Genomic DNA, 19,911 nt, shown 5'->3' on the forward strand with positions numbered 1-19,911 from the left:
GTAGTGTAACACTTGATGGAATAATAAACCCCACACTGAATCTTTATAAGAAGTGAAAATCACATTCTTATTTTGGCTATTCAAATATGAAATGTAAACACTAGTTGCCCAACTGCATTTATTTTTCTGTCCTCTTTCACATCCCTCTTCTACAAGTTCCCATTTATGCTGCAACAGCTCTGTTGGTTAACAATAAAGTGGCACAAGTGTAACAACAGGAATGCTATTGTACTTGGCCATCACCTCATGTTTGTAACTGCTTCTCAAAAGTATGCATGTTGATTCAAGAGTTCAATTTGTTGGTGTTCTTTGAGTCCTCTGCTCTCTCCTTCATCAAAATAAGTAAACCTTGTGAATTACTATTTTTATTATTGAATATGCATACATTCTGTACCATGAAGCTGTTCCTTAAGAGGACAATGTATCACAGCTTTCATCTGTATTTGTCTGTGAAAATCTCTTTAAGTGCACATCTCAAAGGGCTAATGCAGAAACTAATGTGTTATTGGAGAGACTGAGTTATATCCTAATTCTGCTACACTTGGGGAGGAGGTTGTGGAAGTATAGCACCATTTTTTATTCATTAGCACCTACAAAGGGGAGAAAGGAAATTCTTCCAGCTCTCATCAACCAAGTCATGTGGCACACTTAATTTTAGAAACTCGGCAGCTTTCTGTGTCTTTACAGCTGAGGTAATGTAGAAATGGTCGTTTTAAACGTAGACACTCATTAAAGGGATAGACTAAAACTGCCAGTTTAAGAATGGGTAGAAATAGAACAACAAGACGAGTAAGAATGAATGTGATGTATTTAATTAAAGGATGACATAGTGCTGTGGGGGGTTGGAGTTCACCCTGAAGGACTATCATAAACCTCCTGCATTGTGCCCAACCTTTAGATCCTATTTGTTGCTAAGCAGCTGAGTCTATTTAGACAGGTGACGAGGTACTGCTCCATCAGGGACACTTAAGGGCAGTTTCCTGGTCTGACTGCGCTCGGCAGCAGCAGGTTTTCCTCAGCACTCTCAGATGCGGTTTTTTTCCCCAGAACGACACCATCTATGAAAGTTTAAAGAGGTGCAGACAACTCACAAGCAAAGAACACGTAGATGAAAGTGGGTGGTTGCTATTCACTCGGCAAAATTCGTATATGTGAGTTACGGGAAGGAAATAGCCGAAGGAAAGAAGGCTCTCGACCACCAGGGCGGGATCTCAGGTAGGTGTAATGGGGCGGGTGAATTCGCGTTTTTTACCTTCGAGTAATGAAGGCAGGAGAGCTTCTCCGCACAAGCATTGGTGGTTCAGTGGTAGAATTCTCGCCTGCCACGCGGGAGGCCCGGGTTCGATTCCCGGCCAATGCAGTTGCTCTTTTCTCGTTTCTGTTTGTTTGTTTGTTTTTTTACCGCTACTCTTTAAAATTTGAACCAGAACCAGCTCTTAGCTTTTAGCAATAACACTCAAACATCCACGAACTCCTCGTCGGCCGGGCTGGGCGGGCCTTCTCCCCCGTCCCACCAGGCTGGAAGTGACGCAGCCGGATTTGCCTTCAAAAATTGCCGGCGGCGGCGGCGGGAGGAGGCGGCGGGCAGGGCCGGGGCGGGGCCAGCGGCGTGCAGGAGGAACGGGGCGGAAGAAGCGAAGGGGTCGTGGCCGGTGCCGCCGGTAGCCGCCGCCGCGGGTCCGGGCTCCGGAGAGGAGTAAGTGAGCGAGAGGGGCCGCGGGGTCCGGCCGGGCCGCGGGGACAGGCGGGCCCGGGAGGGGGGCGATGGCCGCGCCGCGCCTGGCGGGGCCGCCCCCAGAGTCCCGGGCACGGGCGGCTCCGGCTGCTCTGCCCTGGGGCCAGCGGGCGAGGGGCGACACCACCGCGGGGCTCATCCTGCCGGGACTGCGGCTCACACGTGCTCGGGGCTGCCCGCAGGTGCGCGGCCGGTGCTCCCGGCCCGCCTGGGGGGCTCCTGCTGGCGCTGCCCCGGCCCCGGCTCTGCTTCCTGAGTCCCCCTTCACCCTACACCTGCTTTCTGGGTTTTGGGGATTTTTGTTAATGTGCAGTAGTCTGCGGTGATGCAAGTTTTCCCTCCAGACAGAAGGAAGCTACAGGCAGCAGTTCCAGGTATCTGTTCAGTCGCGGACCTCTCTGAATTTCTAGAGAATTTTTTTGATTTAACATTGATCATCAGAAAGAATGACAGCCCCCGTGGAGTGGGGGCAAAGTAGCCTGTTCAGTAAAGCCTTCTGAAAGGCTTAGCCTGGAAAACATAAACTCAACTAGCCACCAGTGTATCTGTACCTAGTGATTGATTGTTTTTAATGTTTTTTATTTTGCACAAACTACCAGCCATACTTATGTTTGTGGCTGGTGCTGCTGGTGGTTCTTCTGCTACTGTTAAATACAGCGACTGCACCAGAACCATTTTGTTTAGTATACGGTAAGTCTGGCAGCTCTTCTTCCCAAGTAATCAGCACAGTCACTTGTTGATCCCAGTGTTGCTGGCCATGGATGTGATGAAGAAGAGTATTCAAGGCGGAAGGGAACCTGGAGGTGATGCAGGCCATCCGTTCCATCTGTGAAAACTGATTCCTGAAGGCTGGGGTGGTTTTTTTTTCTCATCTGGCTTGCTAAGAGAACTTTGCAAATATTACATTTACAAATATTACATGGCTGCTTTGATGTCAGAGCCTGTATAGCAGGCTGAAATAATGGAAACATGTGAGCTCTGCCAAAATCCGAGCTCTGGCTTAGTCCAGACATTAAGGTTGGAGCAAAGAACTCCTTAGAGGTATTTTCCATGTATGGCTCGTGCTGTTCTTCAAGTCAGCGGGTCCACCATGGTAATTGACAAATGGTAATACTCACTTTTAATATCTGCGTGTCAGCCTCTTCTTTTATTTTTTTAAATTTGGAGGACTTCTTTGTATTACAGGACACAGTGTGATGCAGTGTTCCTGGATTCTAACATATGACTGTGAGCAGAAATTACTTACAGTCATCTCTGTTGATGATTTCTTGAAGTTATTATGGAAAACGTGAAGTATCCCCAGTGTCTTCTTGATAATGGTTAGGCTGGTATCTTTCAAATAAAATACAAAAATTAGTTCCAAAACCTCATTCTCACAGGCTGTTGGGTTCTTGAACTTTTGTTAGGTTCCACCCTTGCTGGACTTGGCTGTTCTATACTCTAGAAATCCTTTAGGTCCTTGGAGCAAATGATAAAATGTATTTTGTAACTAGAGATGGGTTAATTTACTTATATACTCGCAGCTGGTGTGAAGAGTGATTATTCTTGTTGTGAAGTCTTGTGTGTTTGTACAGTGGAGAATTAAACTTGCAAGACAAAGTGCTGAGGTTATTTTCCTTATATCCTGTTCACTGTAAACTTTGTGAGCTCTTCACTGTTTCAGCAGCTGTTGGAACACAGATAACTTCACTGGTCATGATTCATGGAAAGGTCGTGGCTGATAAGTGCAGACCTGCTGCTTTGACATCCTGTTACGTGATAGCACCAAGTATTTGTAAACACATGTGATATTGCTAAGTATTTGTAAATACTTTAAAAATCATTAAGTAGTGCTGGATTAGTTTTGTGAGAGTTTTAATCCCTTCAGTTGTGGTTTAACTCTGGATTTGTGTGTAGTCACGCCTCTCCTGTGTCCTCCACCCTGCTGAGCTGCCCCAGTATATTGTGACCTTCTGTCACAAACTTCAATCTGCTTTCAGATTAGTACTCTAGCTCTTCTTTTTCCCCCTTAGAAGTGCTTTACCATCTTCACTTACAAGTGCAGCAGGCACATGAACTCTCATTAGTGTATCAGCTCTTACACTGCCTGAAGTGGCAACAGCAGTGGCATGTCCAGACATAAGCAGAGCCAGCAGCTTTTTCTGCCTCACTTGTACTGAAGAACCTTGTATTTGAAAGCCACTTCAAGCTCTTTTGCTCTCATGAGTCAAGATGAAGCAACAAATTAAATTGGTTTTCTAGTTTAAACCAAATTATCCTGCATTTTCAATAGCACTGATGAAACAGGTAGATTCCAATAGCATTAGAAACTTGAGTGAGCACCTTCTTTTTTCTTTTTTTGTCTTCCCACAAGTTGCTAGCTTCTGCTTACATGTCTGTTTCTACTTTCTGTCCTTACATTCTCTGCCCTTTCTAACCTGAAAATGTCATTGACTCTTTTATTATGTGCAGTGCTATCCTTTTGGTCCCAGGCTTTCATATATTTCTGACTTGGCTCTTTAGTTTTGTTGGTTTTGATTTCTTGGGGGTTTTTTGTTTGTGATTTTTTAATTCTTGTTATTTTCACATTTCCAGGTGAAAACTCTTCTTACAAACTTTTTTTTTCTTTTTCTGTATACATAAAGTTGCTGTTCTGCTTGGATTGCTCTGCAGCATTCAGTGAAAAAAATAAGTTACCTATGACTTCCTTCTGTATTTAAAAGTCTAGTTTGGTTTTAGTAACTTGCTATTACTTGATTTTTAAAATGTCTGTTAGCACCTTGCTCAACTTGTGATTTCAGTAGTGTTAGTCATCGGTTTGAATTCTCAGGACAGGCAAACAGGTGTATCTGGTAGGATGAGCAGGAGTGGAAGAGCTTGCTCCTAAATACAGCAGGGGGAACTTTGTTGACATCTGTGTGATGATCCATACAGCAGCTGACAAACATCTTCAGGCTCTTTGTTCTGAGGTTAAAACCAACAAACCTCCCAAGCCAAACCGTGTCTCCACAGCCTAATTAGCCGGGGATATGTTGGTCTTTGTAGTTGGTGGTCACTTTAACTGTATCAGCTTGTAGACATCATGGCCAGCTGGGCGAGTCTCTGGCCAGAGTGAGATTACAGGGTGCAGGTTCTGTGATAGCAGCTTTCCTGCTCACCCCACGGGTCCCCTCTGCAGGGATGGGTGTGGGCTCTCGCAGGCCTCTTCAGCTCTCCTGCTGCCTGCCAGAGTTTTGCTGTTCTGGACTGAAAATTTTGACAGCAGCTATTAGCTCCCAGGGAAGCTGGGGAAGGAAGAGGAAGGAAGCAAAAAAAGAAGAGGATGTTGGCTCAGGATTGCCTGAGCTGTGTTTCTGTGCATGAAACTAACTTGGGAAGGGTCAGAAAAAGGAATGAAAGCCCTATAATGTTTGATAAGTACTTAGCAGCCCATCTTTACAATGGAGAGCTCACATTTCAGCAATGGGTTGGCAGGTGTGAGCAAAGAGTGGCTTCTGAAACCTCTGATAATGTGTCCGAACTCGACCCTGACCTGGTCTTGAAATATATTCAGTCTTAAGTCTGTTTATTGCGCATGTGAATTTAGTGCCTCTTACATTCTTTAAATAGTTGATCTGTATCAAGTATGCTTCATCCCAGGGCTTAGCTGGAATTGCTTGTCTGCAGTTGCTTCTTCCTGTCACTGGGCACAGGTACCTAAATGAGAGCAGGGTGACTCTTGCAGGCATGTTTTTTTGCTGATTTTAGTGTTTTCTGTGCCTGGTCAGGAAATGATGAGGAGAGTGAGGAAATTCTTGGTGTGTAAGAGACAAGAAAAGCAGAGACAGCAGGAGTATCTTAGAGAAGAAGGGGATGAGGTGTGTAAGACACTGACAGTAATGTGGGACAACTGCTGTATGGACAGTGGCACTGTAAAGGATGAGTCTGCTTCTACTGTTCTTGTATAAATAATACTTCTGTGCTCTTCTAATCCAAAAGTGCAGATTCTGTTAGTGCTGCAGAGTGGAAGTAGTCACAGTCTATGATGTTTGCTCCAAAAAACCACTAACAAGCACCACTGACTTGGGGAATAAAACAGCGAGGTTTGAACAATACATTAAATAAAATGGGTAGTTACACACTAAATGTTTAATTGTGGCTTTTGCTTACCTTTCAGTGATAACTTAAATAGCCTTGATGTTTTTCAGAGTTTTCTTTTTAGGTGTAAGAATGAAGGTGATAGGAAGGTGCAAGCTGGGCATGGAAGGTGGATATTTGTTTCAAAGAAACATTATGTAAAATTGAAGAATTGTAAAATCTAGCTAATGGAAGAATAGTATTTTTCCACAAGGCAAAATCAGGCTATTAAAACTCACATGCACGTAATGTTAAGGTGAAAAAAAAAAATAACGAAACAAAATGCATTAGGAAGAAAGACTTTGAGTTATTGCTTGTTTGGTGTTTTTGCGGTTTTTTTTTTTAAACCACACAGCACAGGCCAGGCACAGTAAAATACTAATTTATCTTACAGTAAAATAAAGAGGTAAAGGAGAGTATGCAATTGTGACTTGTAGTAATGCATTTAAATATCTGCACATCTTACATGGGCTTTTTGACAGAATCTCCATGACAAGAAAAAAAGCTGTGATGTGAAAAGTTTAATTTTTACTAACAGAACATTAATTGTATTTTTATATATATGACATTCATTTTAGGCCTTTTTTTTTTGTAACCAGTATTTTCTCAGCTTCTATGTTTTGATATGCTAAATGAGGTCATAAGCATATGAAAATACTTGCAAAAAAAATGTTTCATACTCAGTTGTTTTTTTACTTTGTTAATATTTCCTATTTTTTTTCAGCTTCATGTTGAACATGAGCCTTGTTATGATCATTGAGAATGTGAAGTTGGCCCGTGAATATGCCTTACTGGGAAATTATGACTCTGCAATGGTCTACTACCAGGGAGTTCTTGACCAAATGAATAAGTACCTGTACTCTGTGAGAGACACCTATCTGCAACAGAAATGGCAGCAGGTAAATAGCACTTTTCTGGGATGTCTTGAGGGAAGAGCATTGAAGTAGCAAGAATTGCCTATCTTATTGTAAACAAAAATATAAAAAGACTTACCCCATTCTCTCATAAACTAGTGTTGTTATGTATAGGCCTCTTTTTTGTTATATAGACTTGTTGAAGTTGTCTTTGTGATTTCTTTGTCTGTCAGTGGCAGAACAGTCAATGGAACATGGCTCTGAGGAGCCAGTGCACTGTCTGCCCTGACAGCTATGCTGATGAGTACCCCTGTTATGCTCAGGTCTTTTAGCCTGGTCTTATTTCCCTCAACGTTTTAGTGGGACTGAGGTCCTTAATACCAAGTGAGTTGATAGTTTGTCCTCAACAAAACCCCTTTTTTTTTTTTTTTTTTTTTTTCATTGATAATCTGCCCATTAGGTTGATACTTTTGGTTGATATTTACTCTCTTAGATTCTGTCATACCTGTTTAATCGGCAAAATTTGTCAAAAGTCTCTTTAGTGTTAAATACAAAATCTCTTTGTTTGTTCTTTAAATGTGCTGAGGAAGGCAGAAAAACATCCTTAATATCTAATGTGCATAATTCTTGCTTATTGAAGTAGAATTAGGTAGCTTGTTAAACCTTGTGGAATCCATCCAGGCATTACATGGGCTTGAACAGAGGACTGTTACAAACTTATTTCCAATGCGCTTAATCTACCTTCTTTTTTTAAATCAGGTTTGGCAGGAGATAAGTGTGGAAGCTAAGCATGTGAAAGATATAATGAAAACACTGGAGAGTTTTAAACTAGACAATACTCCATTGAAAGCCTCACAACAAGAATTACCAGCTCACGATGCGGAAGTCTGGTCTTTGCCAGTACCTGCTGAACGTAGGTAAGAGGAAACCTGAAGACCTAAATTAATATTTGTCAGGACAAAGTGTGCTTTGACTTCAGCCTGTTGTGTAATTTTTGTTCTTGAACTTAGATGTGTGACACTTGCACCAGCAGCTCAACACCATTTGTGGTGAAGGAGGTGTCATTTTGAGGCAGCCTAATCCAGGATGTTCTGGGGGTTTTATCTTACATAGTCCTGACTAATGTCAGGCTTCTTCCCCACACACTGTTGCCCGAGTTGTTTGGTTTTTGGTTTTGAGTTTTAATTTCACTTTTGTCTCTATTGGCATTAATTAGCTGGTTCAGGATGCTAAAGACATTGTTCTGTCTGTGTTGTGGTTTTTTCTTTGTTTCTTTTTGTCTTTTTTGTGTTGTAGCTATCTGACATGGTTCACTGGAGGTTCTAAGAGATGCCAGTGGTAGGGAGGGGACAGGAGTATGTACAAAGCACACACAGAACTGTGCATTTTGACATAAAGTGACTGTTAGATTGATTATTTTAGCTGTATTGCCAAATTATTGTTTGTTTATCAATTTTTTCTAAGCTCCATATTACTTCTACTGATGAAATATACAAAACCAGGCACTTGTTTTAAGCAGGTGGACCCTGAGCTTGTGGCACAGGGAAAATGGATTTTTAGTCACTATCTAAAAATCCCTGTCTTGTTTCTGACATACGGATTTTTATCTTGAGCAAAATGGCTTTTCAGATTGTAACCAGTTGATTTGGTTATGTAGTGCTCACCAGTAGCTTTACACTGAGGCTTTTTGCATATGTTACAACTAACTAGACCTTCGCCAGGACCGCGGAAGCGTCAGTCTGCTCCCTGCAGCGATTGCAGAGGTCACAATAACCGTGTGAGTGCGGCTGTCAGAGGCTCTCACCGCCCGTCCTCTCGAAACCCCAGTGATAAAGGGAAGGCAGTCCGCAGCCGGGAGAAAAAGGATCAGCAAAATAAAGGAAAAGAGGAAAAGGTACACTTGCAAATAACTTCATGGACTTGAGAAACTCAGTTGTGCTTTCTTATTACTGAGTGTATTATAAAATGACATGCCCAGAAAATGCTTCTTCTGTTCATGTCAGTGTCCTGATTTGAATCTCACCTTGTAAGGTGTCTTTTCTTTGTGCACAGTGTTGCTTTTGGATTAATTAAAAACAAACAATCGCTCTGGGAAGTTGAGATGTATCTGAAGGTGGGTGCCAGGAGGATGTTTCCAGACTCTTCTCGGTGATGTCCAGCAATAGGACAAGAGGCAATGCACAGAAACTGATGTATAGGAAGTTCCACCTGAACATGAGGGAGCACTTTTTTACTGTGTGGGTGACGGAGCACTGGAAAAGATTGTCCAGAGAGGTTGTGGAGTCTCCCTCACTGGAGACACTCAAGAACCATCTGGACACAATCCTGTGCCTTGTGCTCTGGGATGATGCTGTTTGAGCAGGGAGGTTGGATCAGATGATCCACTGTGCTCTCTTCCTGCCTGACCCATTCTGTGATTCCGTGACATGTTTACTGGAACTTGAAGGCAGTTGTTTAAAATGATGCCATTGAATTTCTGAAGTAGAGCCTGGTGAAGCTCATTCACATGGGATGTCCTTGTAGCTTAATTGCTTTGAGTATAATTTGTACCAAGATTGAATTGCCTATTCCAAAGCATATCAAGATTTACTTAATCCCTAAATGAGACCTTTGCCTTTTTTTTTCTTTCTTTTTTTTTTTTCTTTTGAGATATGTTGCTAACTCCATACTCTCTTCAGTTGTAAACAAACAAAACCTCAGCATACTTGAACTATGATCTGTTCTTGGCATTTAGAGTGCTTTAATTTTTGCTTTGTTCTGTGGTCTCCATAAATTTAGCAGATGACCAAGGTAAGAGGCCATACAGGAAACAGCAGATTCATGGTTTCCCAGGGTGTAAATAAATCAAATATCCATGCAATAGTTTGTTAGCTTCAGCAATCCTAAGTTGTGGCAAGGTGTCATGTCCTGTGGAGGTAGTATAATCTACAAGGGTGGAATTGTTTAGCTGTGTAAGGTACTACTTTTTTTAGGAGCTAAATTAGATTGTCTTTGAGTAATAATCCTCTATCCATTAAAATATACCCACAGAGAGACAGGATAGGTCTCTTTTTCTCTTTTACAGTTATTCTGTCATCACCAGTGCTTGCTGTTAAATGTATAAAAACAGGGTATGTCTAGTGCATTTTATTTCCTTTCAGTTGCATGGTCTCTGCTGTTTGAGCCCTTTCAACTATGTAGCTTGTTTGCTTCAACTCTGCTGCAGAGCTGCTTCTCTGCTGTTCATGTCCATGCCTCTGTATTAGTTAATTAACTCTGGGTTTATCCCGTGGTCTCCCTGCAGATCACCATTGCTCATTCTACATATGGAAGTCATGCTTAATTTTTTTTTTTTCGTGTCCCACATACGTGGCATATTTATGACACTTAGAGAATTTGAGATACTCTCAGTGTGACACTTCATGGTCCAGTCTTACTGGACCACAATTTTCCCCTACTTACAATTTTCCCCTACTCTGTCTCAGATAGTTTCAGATTTCTGTGGGAGAAGAGGCAGAAACTCTTACACTGGGATAGGTGTAGTTAGATAGAGATGCAGTTTTGATTAGGTACCAAAACAAAGAAACTGCTTCAGTGCAGTATGGTGGCTTTGGGGAGAAGGAAATGGAACCAGGGCACTACAGAAATCTGGGTGAAACACACAGGTCCATCCTGCAGTGCAGCTGTAATTCAGATGCTTCATAATTTTCATGCTGGTTTATGTTGCCACCTTCTTAAAATATGATGCTGTTGTAGACTTGTAAAAATTCATTAGTAGCATAACCATTGCTATGTATTTACATTGTTGTATCTTTTATATGTAGAACAAATCCACATCTGAGATTTCAGAGTCTGAACCAAAGAAATTTGATAGTACTGGATATGACAAAGATTTAGTAGAAGCTTTGGAAAGAGATATAATTTCTCAGAATCCTAACATTCGATGGTAAGTTTGAGTACTGCTGCTAGTCTCTTGTGTTGTTTCTGTTTCCCCTCACATGATATGACAAGAATTAAGTATTTTAACAGATACTTACATGTAAAAAGTACATATAAGTTTTCCTTACTGCCTTTAAACAGGGAACTAAATTTTAGTTGAATACTTCTAGAGCTCAAAAAAATTTTTTCCACCCATAGATTCATGTAATAGTTTGGGCTGGATGGGACCTTTGAAGATCAGCTAAAGCATTCCACTACCGTGTCAGGGACATCTTTCTCTAAATCAGGTTGCTTAAAGTCTTGTCCAGCTTGGCCATACGAAGCTTCTCAAAATCTTTTGAGAGTCCTAAAATCAATTTTTGAGATACTATTTTGCGATGTAAAAGTTTCTAACATCTGTCAGAATCTCCATTTGAAAATCTGTTTTGCTACTCTGGGGCATATCAAGACAGAAAACTGATTAACAAAGAAGTTATGTCAATATAGGAACCCTTTGAAATGTTACTGGGTGTCATGTGGCCACTAATATAAAATATAACCCTGTGCCAGTACCTTTACATAAATGTGTTAAATATTAAACCTTATATAAAGGTTGTTTTGTGTTCTGAATATTTCCAAGCTTAGGTGGTTTTGTGAGGATTTAATGAGCAAAAATCTTCTGGCAAATAAAGTAGGCTTTAAAAAAAAACTGAACAGTCCCACAAAACACTCTATGTGTGTGCAACTGTCTTGTATTTCAGTTTAATATTTATGTTTCAATTTTTATATTGAATCTTAAATTATGACTTCAGATTTGAAACTAATTCTTTATATAGATGTGTTTGGAAACCAAAATATTACCTGGGCACATGCTGATAAGAGGAATGCCCTGACAGTTACTTTCAAGGAAATAAGACCATCCTATAAGGTATCTAAGAATTAATACTTCTGTAACTCTGAAAAAGAATTCTAAAAATTCTGTTTACATCCGCTCCATTTACTAGTCTTCAGCAGGTTGTTCTTGTAACAATGAAAGATGGTATTTAAGTTTCAGGGGCATCCAACCTCTCAGTGAAAGAAGAAAGCATAATTGGTAGTGAGCCTAAGTTTAACCAACCTGCTTTCTTCTGCTTGCCTTTCTCTGAATACTGACAGAGGTGTTCTAGTGAAAGAGTTAATTTTTTTGGTTTTGCATCCATCTGGAGTCTGCCAGGCAGATGTCAATTATAGCTGTTACAGGCTTTTGCCATTAGAATGTAAATAATTCAGGAAAATTAATTAGATTTATGAGAGAGCCAGTGAGTAACAAAAAGTTTAATTGTGTGGTTTTTTGAGCTGTGGAGTGATTCTTTTGCCTGCTGTCTGAATCTGTCAAACAACTTTCACTTTCTTGGCAGGGATGACATTGCTGATTTAGTAGAAGCCAAAAAGCTGCTTAAGGAAGCCGTAGTTTTACCAATGTGGATGCCAGAGTTTTTCAAGGGGATTAGAAGACCGTGGAAGGTATGAAAAAATCTGCTCCTTCGATCATAAATAGGATTTTGGGATTGGATCTTGGCAGAACAAGAAATTTCAAATGTTTTACAGTTTAAATAAATTCTGCCCATGTTTTAGTAACAAAATTTATTGTAAACAATAACACCAAAATAAACAACAAAATTATTGTAAATAATAACAAAATAAACAGTAACCTGCATGCTGTCTTCATGTTTGTGAGTAAGCAATGATATTCATTACTTACATTTGAATAACTTTTCAAGGGGAAGTTTACATCCAGTAGTTTACTATTACACTAAACAAACTGTAAAATTCTCTGTTGATTCTTGTCATAATAGTGGTTCTTTTTCATTTTAATAGGGTGTGCTAATGGTTGGTCCTCCTGGTACTGGAAAGACCCTCCTAGCAAAAGCTGTAGCCACTGAATGCAAGACAACTTTTTTCAATGTTTCCTCTTCCACGCTTACCTCAAAATACAGAGGAGAATCTGAGAAACTTGTTCGTCTGCTGTTTGAAATGGTGATTTAAGTTTCTGAACATGAGCAGTGGGATAATGTAGAATCACCTCTGGAACAGAGAAACCTTACCAAGGTTTCAAACTCATAACATACACAAACAGCTCTCCAAGCTTCAAATGCTTGGGGCATTTCTGATTTGCCTATTTGCATTTCAAGATTATTCCTAAATGGATTTATAAAAGCTGAAAAATAGGTTGTCTTACGTTAGAGGTAGCTCACTATAAGCTGGTGAGTGCTGTGGAACATACTTGAATGTAAATCTAGGGATGGAATTAATTGCTTTCTGGGTGAGAACCCTATTTAGGCTGTGTGTTTTGTTGTTTTTGTGGGTGGTTGTTTGTGGTTAAAAGAACTGGCCTTCCAAACTGTAGTTGGCTTCAGAGCACATAATACTTGAAATGGGCTAAGAAAATAGTTGGCTTTTTTTTCCATGTGTTACCAGGTGTGCGTGCAGTGTTTGCTAGAGGGCCCAGTACTTAAGGGGAGAGCACAGTTGCAATTACAGTAATCTGAAAAGCAGGAAATAAAACATCTTTTACATTACAGTTTGTTAGACAGAATACCAGCTCATATTTAATGTGATTGGTCAAAAATGCAGATAACACAATGAACAGCATCTTAACTGCTCTAATACAATAGCTTTTACTATCCTGGGTCCTTGTCTTTAAATGCTCTTGATCTCAAAAAGATCAGTTATTTTGCAGTTGTCCTATCTCTTGGACGCGTTCCGTGTCATGGTGTCCCAGCTCTACATGCATCCTGGCTTTAACTGAAATCTCATTCAAGTTTTGTGATGATTTTCACAGTTAAAAATGTCACTCCTAGTTTGGGAAACTGCCTATAGCTTATGAAATGTTTGTTTATAGCCCAAACAACTACAGGACTTTGCTAAAAGCTTATCTACTCAAATGCTCTGAATGAATGCACAGTGCTCTGTACCTGAGTGCTGGGGTCCAAGAGGCAGAAGGGTGGGGATCTTTGGTACTTAGAAGCTGGGGTAAAGGCATCATTATTCAGCTCTGAATATGCTGTTACTTCTTAAATGGGAGTGAACTGCTGTTTCAGCTTCTGCTTTATCCTTTGCTTTCTTCAGGCTCGATTTTATGCCCCAACTACGATATTTATTGATGAGATAGACTCCATCTGTAGCCGCAGGGGAACATCAGAGGAGCATGAAGCCAGCCGACGTGTGAAGGCAGAACTGCTAGTTCAAATGGATGGTAAATAACCTGATCACTGGGAACTGCTGGACTGGAGGAAACTTCAGAGACAGGAAAAAAAAAAAAACCAAACACAAAAAAAGGGGAAAACTTCATTTTCCAGAAGCAGCTTTTTAAAAGCCTTACATGAAATTGGGGTTAAAAGCTACAAGTGACATTATTTAACAGTCTTTTGGCCTCTGAGCTGTCATCTTGTATTAGTGACCCAGAATAAGGAAGATTCAGTGGGAAATACAAGCTTTCAAAAGAGCAGCAGAAAAAAATCCTGCTTCTCTCAGTCTTTGCCTGGCATATCACTCACTTCTTCAAAATTAAGTAAAAAATGGTTCAAAAGAACTGTTATCTGTTTATGTTTACACTTCAAAGGCAGCATTACATTTAACTTCCTTGCAATCTCTTTTTCTCCTAAAAATATAAATAACAAGTGAACATCTTCTGTTCTTTGGAAGTGGTTGGGAGAGTTTTCATTTTAAAACAGAGTTCACTACAAATATGTGGCTAATATTTCACAAATCAACAAAGTTCAAAAGTAGGTAACAATGCAGAGTTGCTATAGAGGCATCTGTTTTATACATTGGGGAGCAGAGAGAAGGAAAGGAACTGCTGAGAAGTGCTAATATATTAACTGATCTGTGATAGAATTCCATGAGTCAGATTTGCATATTTATTTCTCCATCTCTGATGTTGGTATCCTTTTATTTTTGTCTTTAAAGAGCAGCAGAGCTCTAATACCCTTATGTCAAGCATGAATATAATGTGATTTTATTAGTTAGAACTATTTGAATCCTTTTACTTAGGCATTCATAAAAGGTATTTTATGTGGAGACTCTCAGGCAGACTAGGTACAGTGGCTATCCCACAGCCCAATCCTGTTGTTTTAAGCAAAAACTGTAGAGAGAGTAGCAACTTTGCCAAAATTACTTTCTTCCTCTTGTAGCAGATTCATAGGATTTAGAAACAGGTGTTCTATCTGTCTCTAAGAAGTTGTGATTTAGTCCACCAAATTTAAACATTCACCTCAGCAGTTTGTACAGTCCACCTATACATACAAAAAACACAAAGAAACCTTTGGCCTGGCTTCAGAATTGAAGAGATCTTGTGGGGGAGTCATGCTGCTTTTGTGTGGCAGTTGGTGAATACTGTGGGGGATGTTGGTTTTTGGTGTGGTGATGGTGTTGGGCGTTGTTTTGTTTCCTCACCTGCTGCTACAAGATGTTGACATGAAAATTGAACCACTGTTGTGGCAGAAGTACAAACAACTCTGCTGTAAAACCATTCTGGCCATGATAGAGAGGAACTTCCTGGTCTGAGCAGTGGCCTGTGCCCTTGCTGCTGTTTAAACTAAGCTTCCATTTATGCTTGCAGGCTGTCATAGAGATGAAAAAGCAAACTCTCTTGCGCTCAGTGATTCTGTTATGCTTGGGCTCATTAAAGTGCAGTAGAGGTGCTACTTTAATACTGCAGAACTGTTTTCTCTCTACATGAAATTTCAAAAAAAAAGTATATTTTACCTCCTCTTTTCTCCACTGCAGGTGTTGGGGGTGCTACTGAAAATGATGATCCTTCTAAGATGGTCATGGTACTTGCTGCTACTAATTTTCCTTGGGATATTGATGAAGCCCTGAGACGGAGACTAGAAAAGAGAATTTACATTCCTTTACCATCAGGTATGAAAAACTGGGGAGAGGAGGTTAAAAATTCTAAAATCTAAACTTTAACAACATTCCTTTAGTTTTGATCGCTTGGTTTAAAAGCCTAATTGATGTGTGTATGCAAATTCACGTATGGATTCAGGACCAGCTTTAACATTTACTCTTGTAGCAAGTACAGTGTCCTTTTTCTCATTCTTCCCTCTTATCCTCCTTCAATTTATTATTTATCTTCAGAAAGCAGATTGTACAGACTCTCTTTTCTTTTCTGTGATTAGCCAAAGGTAGAGAGGAACTCCTAAAAATAAATCTGCGAGAACTGGAACTGGCCGATGATGTTGACCTTGCAAATATAGCTGAGAAAATGGAGGGTTATTCAGGTGCAGACATTACCAACGTATGCAGGTAAGTTGCATTGCATCATTTGTGTTACTACTGCTGCAAACTTTGGGAGAACTGTTTGTAAGATAGCCAGTTTACATTATTAAAGTTATTGGATAAAAATGGACTGTAACTTGTCTTTTATGTATGGCTAAAAGGTGAAATACTGCATTAATATTTACCTAAATTTCCATTTGAAGAGTAGTTGCAACTTAGTAATCTAATAAGCTGTGATTTAGGTAAAATTCCACCTTCTTTCATACAGGCTAAATTCCATGCATGAGGACTATCCAGAGGAGGGTAAACTTTAACTTGCAGAGTTGCAGTCATTCTGCTCAGGCTGTATGACTTCTGCAGAAATCCATATGGAAGAGGCAACAGTGATAGAGACTGGAATAATTAAAAACATGGAGTTTTCTTGTTTCATCACATGGAAAAGGTGTAGAGTCTTGTGTGATGGTACAAGAGCTGTGTACTCAGCACATTGTTTTTTGGGATGAGACTGACAAAAGTTTTCTGCTACCTCCTTCATTTCCCTGTCTCATCTGTGCTGTTGGCATACAGCTGTTTGTGGGCCTGTTCTCTAGGCTCGATTTCTGAAATAATTGACTAAAAATATCTTCTAATGCTTTCCATTATATTTTCTTTGAAAAATTGGAAAGGGAAGGAGAGGATTGATCTATTAAGAGACAAGTGTCTGTTCTCCTGTTTACATCAAAAGACTTGCACTGGCACAGTTGCAGCAGTGGCAAACTCAGATCTGCAGTACAGGACAGAGAACTGAAGCTGCTTAAGGTGCTGTTGTTATCTGACAAGCACCTCTGTAACAGAGGTAGCACTGAAGTGTGGCAGGGCAAGGCTTGAGCTCCTGGTTGTTGCAGGGGCTTTTGTGGGGCTGTGCTTTGAGCAGGATGAGAGAGCTGGAGTAAAAGCACCTGGCTGCTTCCTCAAATGTGGATCCATTTCTTGCCTAGATTCTTAACATGGCTCTGCAGACACGTGTCAGCACAGCTGAGAAGACAATGTGCTGTGCCACAGGGATGAAAGCGAGTAGCCTGTACACAAAGCTGCCACCAAAGGCTCTGTCAGCAGGGCCACTGCAGGCTGAGCTAAAACTTTGAAGCCTCAATACAGTTTCCTGAACAAACCTTGCACAGTGTCTGGGAAAAGAATGGTACGTTAGTTGTTCTGGATCTGTGTTGTGGAGATTTGTTTCATCTCTAGGTTTGTGAGACGAATTTCTGGTGTTTTTCTGATCAGTCTTGGTTCTACTTTGAAAGGAGTTTGTGCTAATAGGTTCATGTTATATAAAAGAGAGTTTATTTGGTCTGCTGCTTTGTGCATTTTAGCTGCAGTTTGTCTCCTCCAGTCTGTTCAGTGTTTGTTGTTTGTCATTAATTTTACACTGAATGTCAATACACTTATTTTAAGAATGAAAATACTTGTAATGTTTTTCAGTGAATTTTATATGCGTATGTATTTCTGCACAACTACTTCGGATTTTTTTTTTAACCAAAGCCCCTTCATACAAATACTATTAAACAAAACAAAACAAAACAAAAAAAAGGCAAACAGATTAAAAAACACAAAGAAACATCTGAATCTTCTAATTGTGGCAGTCTCTGAAGTGATGACTGAGGTGGCAGCAAGCACAAATCCAGATAAACTGAGATTTGGATGTACATGGTTTGAAATCCCTAAGAAAGTACTTGTATTAGCCTGTGTATTTACACTTTGTCCATGGTGTCAGGAGAAATAGCTCTTGGATATGATTATTTCATTTACATTAAGATAAAAAGATGTGGATGATTTAAAAGTGCTTTTTCATGGTTCAGGCTCTCAGTATATAAGCATCTAAGTTCAGACCTGTAAACTATGACAGTCCTTGCTAGTGACACAAGCCAAACATAAGAATAAGTGGGCCAAGAACACTGGTTTACTGAAATGACTCTCCTATCCTAGAGAATTTGAGGGGAAGTCCAAAGTTTGCTGAGCCAGAGTGAAAACTAGTCAGAGGTAATACTACAGTTCCCAGCAGTCAGCATATAACCAAGGGGAAACAAAGGTGAACCTTTGTTTTCAAATGACATTCAGGAAATACAAAATGCATCCAAATTGCAGATTAGATGTGAGTATGAACTAACTTTGAATTGTTGTTTTGAGTGGACTGTCAATGTTAAAAGGCCTTTAGAACAGAACTGGCACCTGTTGTGTCTTCCAGTGGGTGGCTGCCTGTTTTTTGAATAGAGCTTTGGTGCTTCTCCAGGCACCAAGTGTGCATTTGAGAAAGCACCAGTTCAGTTTGGAATGTCTGTCCACAAAATGACTTCACAAAAGAAAGTGGTGGCAGCTGCAGTTCAGTTCTGTTAGTGTGTTATGGTATGATGGGCTTGCTGGTTGGTTGGTTGGCTGGATTGTTTTCGCTGGACTTCCTGGGTTTTTTAACTGCTGTCTGGAAGCAAATTAAATGCATGGAATGTCCTGACCACACCGTTGTGTTTACAGTGGCTTATGGTTTACAAATGATGTTGTAACAGTGAAGCATGGTGATACTTGGTTGAGATGGAGTTCAACAAGGCAATCTTTTGGTTGTTCTGAAATTTTAGTTCCTGCATTAGAGATTTTATTTTATTAACACTGAGACTAGTTCAGGTGGTCAGAGCACAGTGCTGATAATATCAGGACTGTGGGTTTGATCCCTATACAGGCCGTTCGTTTAAGAGTTGGATGTGACGATCTTTGTGGGGCCCTTCCAACTTGGAATATTCTGTGATTCTGTGAACAATTTAGTAAATTCCAGAAGTCTCACAGTTAAGGTTTTCTTTAGTGGGAGGAGATGGTACTGAAACAGAGTATGCTCAAACCATTTTTCTAAATCCTTCTGGAAGACAACGTGTAAGATTTTCTCTCTTTGGATTCTCACCTTGTGATATGACACAATTTACTGTTGTAGTATCACCCAGATTACACTTCCATCTTTTTTACCTCTAGACAGATAAGCAGTGTTTTCTTGTTATTGTAAGATATACAACAATGAATTAGCAGGAACTTCAGCCTTCCAGTATTATCTAATTATCACCTCACCAGCTTATCACTTGCTGCTACCAGATTTGCTGCTGGAAATCTAAATGTAGTCAAACCTAACACGAAAGAAAATGACACACTTGTAAAAACATTCAGTGCTCATTAAGGCCAGAAGTTTGTGGAGCTACAGACAGAACAGATTTTGTTATTTAACATTTAGTTCTTGAGTGTACAGGTTGGAGGTAGATACTGTTGACTCCTCTGTCTTTGAAATGGGATTCCTGTTCAAACCAGGAAACATTCAAAACACTCCAGCTACTCCCTTCTATATCTAGGAGGAGTGAAATTATTACTGCCATGTTCCTCTTTAAAAGTACTATAAACAGCAGCTACATCATAGGCATGCAGTGACATCAGCTAAACCAGTTTGTCTTTACCTCTTTTGCCTGTGAATAGTAGCTGTTCAGATATCCAGTAAAGATACTGGATATGTTAACCATGTTTGAAAAATATGGTTAACATGGTATTGTAGCTTTGTACAAGCACTTGGAGATCTTCCCATAAAAGTTTAAGTTCTTTACTGAATCTTTTCGAATGCAGCAGCTTAACTGGAATGCTGTGTTGAGCCTTTCCAACAACTGAACTCACTATGCTGTATTGAGTAATGGTTTTATTTTCTTACCCTCCTGACTAGAGATGCATCATTGATGGCTATGAGGAGGCGTATTGAAGGCTTGACACCAGAAGAAATAAGAAATCTTCCCCGAGATGAAATGCACATGCCAACAACTATGGAAGACTTTGAAATAGCTTTGAAGAAAGTTTCTAAATCTGTTTCTGCTGCGGACATTGAGAAATACGAGAAATGGATAGTTGAGTTTGGATCATGTTGAGTTGTCTTCTCTTGAAGAAACCACCTTATGTCTTAAAACAGCTTTAGAAGTAATCGGTGATGTGTCAGTGCACTGCATGCTCTTTTAAACTTTTGTAATTTAAGAGCAACAGCTGTCTAAATAAATTTTTTTTCTAAAATGCAAGTTC

At 40.0% G+C, this 19,911-nt stretch overlaps 1 protein-coding gene across 2 annotated transcripts; it reads left to right on the plus strand.

The window, feature by feature from the left end:
- The first annotated feature begins 1,570 nt into the window (after window positions 1-1,570).
- KATNA1 (katanin catalytic subunit A1) lies at window positions 1,571-19,901 on the plus strand. 2 transcript variants are annotated; one of them, XM_083858448.1, is made up of 11 exons: window positions 1,571-1,696; window positions 6,555-6,729; window positions 7,444-7,601; window positions 8,395-8,578; window positions 10,488-10,609; window positions 11,979-12,084; window positions 12,439-12,597; window positions 13,690-13,816; window positions 15,349-15,483; window positions 15,744-15,870; window positions 19,565-19,901. In XM_083858448.1, exons 2-11 carry the CDS (start codon window positions 6,559-6,561, stop codon window positions 19,761-19,763), a joined length of 1,488 nt encoding a protein of 495 aa, XP_083714574.1. In that variant the 5' UTR covers window positions 1,571-1,696; window positions 6,555-6,558; the 3' UTR covers window positions 19,764-19,901. The 2 variants fall into 2 exon arrangements, with proteins under 2 accessions (XP_083714574.1, XP_083714573.1); XM_083858447.1 differs by lacking the exon at window positions 1,571-1,696 and adding an exon at window positions 1,937-2,109.
- Window positions 19,902-19,911: the final 10 nt, after the last annotated feature.

The sequence above is a fragment of the Zosterops lateralis genome (genome assembly GCF_965231275.1).
Source record: "Zosterops lateralis genome assembly, chromosome: 3".
Taxonomy (NCBI): domain Eukaryota; kingdom Metazoa; phylum Chordata; class Aves; order Passeriformes; family Zosteropidae; genus Zosterops; species Zosterops lateralis.

Coding starts and splice junctions, on each gene's coding strand:
- KATNA1 (XM_083858448.1), top strand. CDS start 6,559: ATGTTGAACATGAGCCTTGTTATGATCATTGAGAATGTGAAGTTGGCC. Junction 6,730..7,443: donor TGCAACAGAAATGGCAGCAG/GTAAATAGCACT, acceptor TTTTTAAATCAG/GTTTGGCAGGAGATAAGTGT. Junction 13,817..15,348: donor ACTGCTAGTTCAAATGGATG/GTAAATAACCTG, acceptor TCTCCACTGCAG/GTGTTGGGGGTGCTACTGAA.